This window comes from Melampsora larici-populina (assembly GCF_000204055.1).
Source record: "Melampsora larici-populina 98AG31 unplaced genomic scaffold MELLAscaffold_14, whole genome shotgun sequence".
NCBI classification, from domain to species: Eukaryota; Fungi; Basidiomycota; class Pucciniomycetes; order Pucciniales; family Melampsoraceae; genus Melampsora; species Melampsora laricis-populina.
Window position 1 is genome coordinate 115,616 of NW_006768778.1, and position 11,139 is coordinate 126,754.

The following is an 11,139-nucleotide window of genomic DNA, read 5'->3' on the forward strand; positions in this document are numbered from 1 at the left end:
TAAGACCTACTTAAAGTACTCGTGTTGTCATCAGTTCTCCCCCTCAAAAAGAATCTTTTATTTTTTACTTTTTAAGGATTTATTATTTAATCTTTTCTTTCTCTCCATTTTTGCTTGTCGTTTGGTTTTTTCCCCTCTTGTCTACCAAATTTCTCCATTCCTTCATATACCATCATCATAAAAGACAAACCCAAACACGCATGTTTGTTTTCTGCAGAGAGTCACACCAAATGGCACTTTGTCAATGTCAATACAATTGTGCTAGAAAGAGTTAATTTGTTCTGAACGAGACTTGTCAATTCTACCAGTAGAAGTAATCCAAATGATCATCTGAATTAATATTCCCATGCTTTCTAAGTTCCGAGAACAAAGTGAAACTTACGAATGTCCCAGATGCCTACTCCTATGTCTCTCCAATGAATCTGACAGTAACCAATTGAGTGACGATGAGAACCATCAACGGGACTTAACTCAGAAGGTTGAGAACATAATGAGACAGCAGAAAGATGACGAGGAAACAGGGGGAAAGATAACCTGCCAAATAGAAGAACAGTCATCAGGTCACCACACCGGAAACGGGAACGCAGAGACCGTAGCATCGATGCCAAAAAGCAAAGGTGAGTAAGAAACCATCAGAGGGAACAAAAGAATGAAACTCACGTCCAACAATTTGTGTCAATTCAGAGGATGAGGCGACCCCGACTCTGATACCAAACAAAGAGTGGCCAACCTCAGTCGAATGCGAGATGAACCTAAAAGAATGGGAGAAGAGGCTCAAAGAGTTAGGCCTACTGGAAAAACACAGAAAGATAATGGATGGATTCCGCAACGGATTCAACCAAGGAATTCCTGAACATGTCATAGAAAACCTAAGATTCTACTCACCAATCAACCACGACAGGTCAGGGGAGGCAAACGAGATAATCAAGCAAAAATTGCAAAAAGAACTCACCGCGGGTCGGATGAGCGGACCTTTCACGGAGGAAGAAGTTTTGAAGAGAGTAGGATTCTTCAGAACCAGTCCAATGGGAGCAGTAACAAATGGGGACGGAACCAAACACATAATTAATGATCTGTCCTTCCCAAAACACAAGGACGACTTACCGTCAGTGAACTCTTTCGTTGACAAGAACAAGTTCAAAACTACCTGGGACGACTTTGCGAAGGTAGCACTGTTTTTTGCCAACTCAAAAGGAGAACTTGTTCTAGGGATTTTTGATTGGGAAAAGGCTTATTGCCAAATCCCAACCCACCCTAACCAATGGAAGTTCTTGATGATAAGAACGAACGAGGGTTTAATAATCCTGGACACACGGGTCTTGTTTGGAGGCGTAGTGGGATGCGGCAGCTTTGGCGGTCCGGCAGACGCATGGAAGGATATGATGCAATTACACTTTGGGTTCGACGTGGTCTTCCGATGGGTCGATGACAATCTCTTCATAAAAAGCGTTGCCAGCGGAAATAAAACGACCATGAAAGATGTGGTAAAACTAAGCGCCGAACTTGGTGTGAAAACTGACGAAGGTATATACGCGGAATTTGCAACCGAGCAAAAGTACATTGGTTTTATCTGGAACGGACAAGACAAAACCGTAAGATTACCAGAAGAAAAATTAGAGATGAGGAGAAAGCAGGTGGATGAAGCCATAAAAAATAGCGGACCTCACACGTTCAAGGAAGTAGAAAAATTAAGAGGAAGACTCTCTCACCTCACAAGTATATTAACCCAAATGCGATGTTTTTGCACAAACATAGACCACTGGATGGCGAGGTGGAAAGAGAAACGGGCTCCAAGGAACATGCCGAGAGAGGTGCTAGACGATTTGTGGGAATGGAAGAGGGTGCTACACGACTTCACCAACCTAAAACTGCTACCAAAAATGGAATCCATCGACATGGGCTGGGTAGGAGACGCAGCAACAAACCACAGAATCCGCATCATGATTGGTAACTGCTGGGCCCAATGGAAGCTAAAGAGCGGGTGGGATCAGACAGACTCACTCGGAGTAAAGCAAGATATCGCCTGGGCCGAAACAATTGCGGTAAGGCTGGGTCTAGAGATGTTAGTTCAAATGACCAGTGTAAAAGGAAAGAGGCTCCTGTTCCTGACGGATAACACTACCACCAAAGAAGTAGTACAAAACCTCAAGTCGAGACATGTCGCGGTGAACAATGAGTGGAGATTGATACAACGAAGACTGGCAATATTGGACTGCGACCTAGAGGAGAAGAGAGTAACTTCCGTAAACAACGACACGGACAACCTGTCCAGAGGGAACAGAATCAATAACTACGACGCAGACCGACTACAAGTTGAAATACCTGAAGACCTTGAAAATTACCTAGAGGCCTCTACCGTACCACTCTATCCCCCTTTTCACACAAATCCCAATACAAACCACTCTTCTAATCCTGGTCTTTCCAAAATAGATCCTACACAATGAAAGGGAGGCCCAGTTTCGCAACAATTGAAGATGAAATCGCCGACAATAAGACTAGACAGATTGCAAGGCACATGGTCCGCGGATCTTGGGCTGATACAACAATGCAGGGCTACTGGAGTGCGGTAGCAAAGTTCAAAGAGTACATTGAGGAGGATGGAAGAGAATGGAAGTCGGCCATACCCGTACAAGCGAACGACATCTACGGATTCATCGTATGGGCCGGTGAGTCGAATATAAAGAAGGAATCATCGGCCAAAAGAACGGTCAAAGCAAAAACGATCGAAAAGTACCTCGCCGGACTGACCGCATGGCAGATGGCAACCAAGCTAGAACCCCCAAGTCTAGACCAGAAAATGATCAAAGCATTGATCCGAGCCACGGAGCGTGCCGAGGTGAGAAAACGTCTAGGTGGAAACGAGGAAGACCAAGAGATTTCAAACGAGAAAAACCTGATTCAGGTTCGCGAGCTCATAGGTCTAGTCTGCAAACTTGGCGGAAGATCCGAACTAGAGGAGGTGATTGCAACTACCGCCCTAGTAGCCTTTTGGGGCGTGATGAGAGTAGGCAAATTGACCAGGACAAAGAGGAAAGAAGCAATGTTAACCAAAGGCGACTTATCTTTCAAAGGGGAGGGAGAGAAGAGAGTTGCAATACTCACCTTGTGGAGAGCGAAGACTGAAAAACCAGGAGAACCCCAGTTCATTAGAATCCCTTCACACAGATCTATACTAGACCCGGTAGCGGCCCTGGAGCGTGTACTAGACAGAAACAAAGATCTTGGAAACGACGAGGTACTGTTCGGATATGGAACAGGAAAGTCTCGGAAGCCATTGTCTCAGAAGGTGTTCATCGAAGGATTAGAGAGTCTTTGGGGAAAAGCCAGCGTGAAAGTCGGCGACTGGACAGGACACTCATTCCGAATAGGTGGTGCTTCACCAAAATGGAACCTAGGCTGGACTAAAGAGAGAATTATGAAGTAGACGTGTACCTAAGAGACTATAGTGATGAGGAACTCACCGAAGCCAAGAACCTTCTATGGGCTATCGACCAAAGAAATAGAGAGAGAAACAAAGATCCATAGGAGGAACATGATCGACATTGCCAAAAGAAGAAGGAATACAAGAAATATTTAAAGTTTGAGACAAGACGCCCAAACTCAACTGTATTAAATTGAACACCCAGCTATTAAATTGGACCACAAGGGTATTAAACACGAAGATCAATGTACAGGAAGGGTAATCTAATTTATATTCGGAAATTTACACAAGACCCCAAGAGTGAGTCACGGTTTAGTTTGAACAACCACGACAACAGCAAAGAGGAGAAATTGAGAGCCGTGCCCCTGCAAGCTTTAGGAATCCTCGGCAGGCCGAGCCCCGCTGAGGACCCGTCAGGGTGGGAGTTGCCAAGTCCCCCTGTGAGCCCCCAAACAGCACCGGGTTGACAAACGGTCCCGGTCTTTGCGTGAGAAAGAAATGATTTTCCACCCCACGCAAAACCAGGCCGGCCTGCGGCCGCCATGCCAATTCAGCATACTCCCAAAGTATGATATACAATGTGAGTAAGCTAGAATGGTATATGTTAGGTTACATATCTCAAACCCAACATATTAGCAAGTCTAGAAACTTGTCCTCACCAAATGGATGCTCATTGATTGGAGATTATAATCAATTTAGATAAATGAGGACAAACAAAAGGCTAGAACATGACATACATTAATCTTTGTCAGATAACCTGACTACCATCATAATATTGAATTATAATGCAATGTGATACAATGCAAGTCATTGTGGTACATGACGGATTTTGCAACGGCCCACGTTGACAATGATCCAATGATGTGTCATTGGTATTGGGTAACTAGATTTTTGAGTATCCTCGTTGACAAGTTCATCCTATAGTGAAAGGTTGACTTTGATCTGAGATGATTAACAATGATGAAGGGTTAGCTGTGAGGAAAGAAGAAAGATGGAGAAATTCACATACCTACATACACATCATATAAGTAATTTGATGATATCTGATCAACTACAGATATGTAATCTTTATCAACTACAGATACGTACAACACTTTCCTTTGTGTCTCTGAGATAACTCAGCATCAACCTCAATGGATTGTTCACTTATCTTGAGAGGTGATGGTCTACAACGGGGTATTTATATACTCATCAGGCTACCTTACAAATGACTACAAGATATGAGAGATATACTAATTGAAATTTGAAAAAAAACAATTGGATTTGATATCATTGATGTAAAAATGACATCTAGCATTGAGGAATTGTGTACGAAATCAATGACATGACTGATTCTTCAATTTGACAAGTATCTAGTTGTCTTCATCACATTTGCTCCTGTCACGTAGCAAATACCTATCATATGGGTTATGTAACTGCCCACTTTTCTAAACCACATGGTAAAAATTATCTTTTGGGTAGTGATTTATCATTGAGACATCACCTCTGTAGCCGGTCTGCAAAAGATTCTACAGAGCTATCTATTCAGAACTGTTTGAACATATGTAGAGCATTTACATGACTAGATAACACCTTACTACCTTCATGAAGTGTAAAGGAGAATGGTTCAGCTTTTTAATGAACCAAGAATTGAGTTATTTGGAGCAGAACTGCAAAAGTTATTGAAGTTTTTAGACCACAAAATATTGTCTTCATAATCATGACCCAAATTCCAGGTATTGTTACAGGTGGGTTGTTGAGGATTTTCAGCCTTTATTGTTAGTAAATTAACCAATATCTGTGTGTAAAATACAAAATAATACTCATCATGACGCCCTAATATCTAGGAACGAGGTGCATATTTTTTCAGATTTTTAGCTCTCTTCCTGTTGCCTCAGGATTTTTCTATGTCAGTAGTTTTCTTTACTGCCCAGTAAAGATTACATTTTGTGTGGTGAAAGAAAGTCAAAAACATTAAAAAGCAAGAAGAAGCAAGGAAGGAAGGGGTTTGAACCTGTCAATTCCCATCCTTGCTTAAGAAAATTGTGAAAATTGTGGATCTTGAGCAGTTGGAACCTGTCAGTCCTGCACCACGTAAAGTGAAATAAAGATTGTAAGGGAAGCAAAGAGATACAGTTTGAAAGAAATCAGAATGATCAAAGGTTTCACACATTCCCGAGGACCTAAAAGGTCACCCCAAAACCAAACCAAATGGGTAGAAGCTGATCAGGGACCACAAGGGGCATCATTTTTGGGGCTCAGCCTGAATCAGGAGACACAATTTGCCCACATCACACTCATTTGTGTCCCAAACTCAAAGGTTCAATAAGGAAAAATGTGGGAATTTCCGTTTCAACTTAAGTTTATTATGATGAATGTATAAAAAAAACGAGTCTTAGAGATCAGATAGTGGGATGAGAGAAGTTTGGGCAAGGTTTGGAAAGTACAAGGATGAACCTATCTCACTCAATTTTGATCCAAACTTGAAGGGTAAATGATAAGAAATGTGTGAAATGCAAGTTCACCTGAATTCTGTTAATATGGATCTCCTAACAAATGACACTGCAAATATAATGTGCTTCTCCGAAGTGAAAAATGATTGCACTTAATGCACAAAATGATTAATAATGCAGATTTAATGCAGAAAAATGCAGATTTAATGTAGATTTAATGCACTTTTAATCATTTTTTGAATTAAATGTAATCATTTTTCACCGTGGAGAAACACATTATATTTGCAGTGTGAGCCATGGTTGGCACATAGTCCAATTTATAAAGTTTTGGCACAATCCAAAAATCATGAAATGCCATGTCTCACTTAATCTTCATCCAAACTCAAGACTTCAATAATGAAAAGTGTTGGAAATTGAACTTTGATTTACATATAATATAAAATTTCTGAGAAAAAATGCCATCCTGGAGCACCTTTGGGCAATTCAATTTTTAGCACACATTCTTACATGCCTATATCTTGGACAATTTTTGTCTTTTGGTGCCTGGGAGTGTTCCAGCTGTTTCCTAGATGTTTTTAGGGGGGGTTTATTAATGAAGTTTGAGCAAAAATGACTATGAAATTTGGCTAAATTTTTGGCTCAGAAATGTGCATATTTGTTGTTTTGAAGTCAAGTACAACATCTTTACAACATTCAGTCAAAGGACGTTTTTGTGCAGAAAGACTTATCAATTTCCACACTTATTCTAAGTAGATTGCTAGCAAGTCTGATCAACAACAAAACCTTCAGTACCCAATGTCCACCATGTTATGGACCATATTGTGGTTTCACTGAGCTTATGGTCAAATCACTATCTTCGATGAAATAATCTTGATCACATATATGGAGCTCATCAAATTTTCTTTACAATGACTGTGATACCTTTTTAATTCCTTCACTTACATAAACAATGTCTTTAACCATTGCCTCACCCCACAGTCAACACTATAATTTCATTTTCGCATATTAGAGCACCATTAATATTCTTAAATCCGGATTCACCCCCCCTAAGTCTGAATCCTGCAGCAATTTGGCAGCAATTCAGTGTTCTGGGGGATGAAACATTGGGATCTCGCCGCTTCTCACTTGAGGCTCACATAGGTGTCGACGTGGGAAGCATTGAACGATGTTGCTTTCATATGTTTGAACCACCCACCTTTTATACCTTTTCCTACACCTGACCACCGCCGCAACCATTCTCATATCCCTCTCCCGCAAACTTTTGCACCACCATCACTTTACGTTGGCTTTTCTCAAATGTTGTCATGTTCTGCATTTAAGCCTATCACACCATCTCAATCATAAGCATACCCTTTTCATTGGTCTTCGCTAACCAACGGTTTCTGATAGCTACCTGTATGCTTTCGTACCAAAACTCTCTTAGTCCTTCTGCCTTGCTCTCTCCAGTCTTTAAATGTAGCAGTTATGCTTTTCAGCACAAAAGCAAGACATCAACTTATGCGTACACCGAACAAAACCAATCCCACAGTCATATGTCCACTCTATAAGAGTCTCTTCTCTGTACTCGCCAAATGCTTTCATAAACTGCTTTTCATTGTATCACGTCACCGCCACCAGAATCTCACTTTTCCATTAGTCTTCATTGGCCACCCGTTCTGAAAACTCTCTCAACCCTTCCTTATTAAGATTTTGAAAAGCTTGCTGCATTGCCCTCCTTACTATTCTCATGCAGAAATTATGCCTTCAGCACAACAGCAATATTCCAAGTCGTCAGCCCACCAGACCACACTAAAAGCTCGCCCAATACCCTTTGCTTTTGTCGTTATGTATATTAGCTAAAACCAACACCACATGTTGTTCTCTCCACATTACAATTTTTTTAATCGCCATTGTCCGGTTTTTTTGACAATGCCTCTTCCAGCTCTTTATTCTTTGTCTGCGGTGGTTCTCACCTGCCTTCTCTGTGGAAGCTTGCCCTGACATCTTTCCTCTCACCAACCCCTCTTTGAATATTTAAGCAGGTTACTATTGATGTGTCTTTGACCTACACACCTACAATCACTCCCCCTCCTCACTATTCGGCAAAGCTCTAAATTCAACTTTACACAATCTCCGCTACATAGCCTCCTATTTTTTGATACCATGCAAGTGCACCGCGCCGCATATAATTCCCTCTTTCCTGTTACAAGTTGGCTTAAGTTGCACGTAGCTGCCACTTGGGATCATCCTCTTTGCACCGAGTTCCTATTCGAGACCGAGACTAAGATAATGAAAGGTGAGTCATTACCTATCTTTTAATGTATGTAAATGAGCTAACCTTCTCCTCTTTTATACATACTTAGACCATCAATCACGCAATCGGTCCGTCAACCAAACGGGAACTTTTGTGCAATCGAGATCCAGCCTTTGTTATTGATGGGTTTTCAAGCTCTACTCTAACAGAGTTGTGTCTTTTATGATTATGGAACATCCCACTTCATCAAAGATCACCGACCTTGCTTCTTTGGTGGCTTTGGGTAAGTTGACCAATGAGTGAAGCCAAATGGTTGACTCAACACTTTGTCACCACAACATTCATTGCCCGTTGCTTTGTTTACTTTTACAGTTACGGCATACTTTTCTCACAACTGGTATCAATCATCAAGTTTCTTTTTGCCGACAATCGCATGCTGAAATTTGACAATACCAATATTTGTGCTCTAATCTGTGTCGTATATTTCAGGCCAATTCTATTTCCTCCCTGTACTACATAATTGGTGACCTGCATACCGCTTCGGAACCTTTGCCTATCAGTTCTTCTCAACTGCTTGGGATTACAACATGAGTTGTTGCGTGTTGTGTTCAACAAACCACCACTTTATGCCATCTCATCCCTTCTTTCTGTGCAACATCAGACCACTTGATCGCCCTTTCTGTCGATGTTAGATTATCCTATTGTAACTTATTATTTGTAATTGAACTAAGATTGGTGTTGTGTTCCAGTCATTATATCCGTTGCCCGTCACACTTCCCACGAGACGGCTGCGTACCCAATACCTATCCATGAACTTGAGCCCTTTGGTGCAGCACAAGAAATGTACCTAATACATTTTCGTATTGTACATGTTGCCTAAACTTAGCTATCTGCAGGCCAAGTTGTTCTCAGTGTGATGTTCCTAGGTAGTACCCGTACAAGGCACGAGGTAGGTTGCATAGGTCCATGCACTCGGAGAAGCCCGGCTTGCTGAGGAGCACGGACCAGGACTAGCGTAACGGCAGAGGAGGAAAGGACCTGAAGGCGCGTCCTGCGAGCCAATCCTCAGATGTGACCTTTCCTATTAAGGAAAGGGGGATGGTCTCGCGCTCCTTCTCTTCCTCTCTCCGTCGCTATTTTTCCCTTCTCTCTCCGCCGTGTTTTTCTCTTTTCAGCTTCTAGTGTTTCTCGAAGCCTTCTCCCTTCTTTCAGGCTTTCTCTCTCCTTTTTGATTTCAAGACTCACAGTCGCACTTCATCAATTGCTCAGTGTTAATTTAGGATACTTTACAAAGTTTATTACATTCATTCAAATCCCCCCCTTTTTTTCCCCATTTTTTGCTTTACTACTGATTCAAGAATACCGACAATGATGACGACTCGAATGCAGCAGAGAACTAACGACTCGACGAATTCAGAGAACGGGGCAGTAGTTAACATGTGAACTAGTGCTAGTGATCCAGCCAACGCTAAAGACACTCCATCTCATCCTTGCAACAACATAGACTGTCCAGCGAACGCTAAAGACATCAATCCAAGTGCATGTCCAGCCAACGCTAAAGACAACAAATGCGATTTGGTTAACAATCCAGCAAATGCTAAAGACATTACAAATGAAGGCTCAGATCCAGCGAAAGCTAAAGACCTAAGTAAGCCTTTTTCATCAATTGATTAAAGAAATAGAACGACTAGTTTCTTTTCTGATGTAGACTTTCACTTCTTTGTGATATCACGTTTGTAGCTGTAGGGAAAGAGACTACAGGTGGTGGTTCTGTCGGCCCAGTATCAGACAGTTACTTAGAAATACTGGGAAGTAAAGCTCCAAACTTGAAAGACGATCTAGCTATTCAGGATCCTGAAGAGGATAGGAGATTATTGATAGAGGATAAGCAGGTGACATTGACCAAAGCCATGAAGGCTGCTACAGAAGGAAACACAGAAGAAGCTTTGTTCTTGTTTAGAATGCATGAAAGAATGATCATTCCGATGTCTGTGAAGAAATCGACTACAGACAAGATAATCAAGAAGGTCATCGAAGTCATAGATGTTGAAGATGAAGTATCTGGAAATGTAGATGCTATAGAGGTTGATGAAGAACAGCATTTGTTGAAAATGGTATTACCTTCATGCCAGGTTAGTAGAGCAATGTGTAAAAGATGATCTTCTACAAAACTGATTGTGGTGACTGTTTAGGTCATGTGCCGAGTATGACGACATCCCTTCTGACTCCTTATTTCGACAAGAATATTGAGGAATTCAAGGGACCAATCCCTTTGTCGATCTTAGATTTAAACTGGCAAGCTTTAGCAGATAGCTATCACACTGAGAAGAAGGTGAAAACGGATGACGTGAAGCACAATAACCATACAGGTTATCCTTATCCTGACGACTTAACCCTGGACCACGGAACTTGGTGTATCAACTACAGGAACTTTCTGAAGACGTTCGCAAACCCACATGGTTGGCACAGGTAAGCAAACCTTGTGATAATTTAGAAACTGTTCACATACCGATGAAAGAAACCATAGATGTGCTGCGATTGGAGCGATCCACAAGGAGAATGTGGGGAAGATTCATGAGGCTTCCGGGTGGATGGTAGCTTTGAGGTACGATGTCAAGATAAGAGACAGCGTGTTCAGAATGAAATGTTCAAATGGTGAAAAGGAAGGTGCGCCGGACATTAGGAAGCATAGGAAAGACGTAGAAGTGCAATGCTATAGTGATTGTAGGAGGTTGAATGAGTTAGGTTTCAAGATGAATAATCCCTACTCAAAAGGAGGTGAAAGAGAAGGCTGGAATCCTAAGAATGGCAAGCCAAAGCATCAAGTTACTAAACATCCTCATCAATCTAGTTTCAAGACTTCCATGAACAGCTTCAACAACACCTTTGCAAGCACTAGCTCAGGACAAGGAGGACACTTTAATCGAGGGGGTGGTAAGGGAGGGAGATCTGGATACAGAGGCCCTCCCAAACACTTTGACCCCGCTTTTGCTGAGAGGAAAGCGGCAGCAGCAGCAGCAACAGTGGTGAAGACAGAGAACCCCTCATTGTAA

At 41.8% G+C, this 11,139-nt stretch overlaps 1 protein-coding gene across 1 annotated transcript; it reads left to right on the plus strand.

The window, feature by feature from the left end:
* Positions 1-7,995: 7,995 nt before the first annotated feature.
* Positions 7,996-11,139, plus strand: MELLADRAFT_62308 (uncharacterized protein; the record flags this gene model as incomplete). Its single annotated transcript, XM_007408832.1, has 9 exons — positions 7,996-8,128; positions 8,196-8,214; positions 8,296-8,369; positions 8,836-8,929; positions 9,535-9,734; positions 9,827-9,898; positions 10,186-10,218; positions 10,279-10,555; positions 10,614-11,139. 9 exons carry the CDS (start codon positions 7,996-7,998, stop codon positions 11,137-11,139), a joined length of 1,428 nt encoding a protein of 475 aa, XP_007408894.1.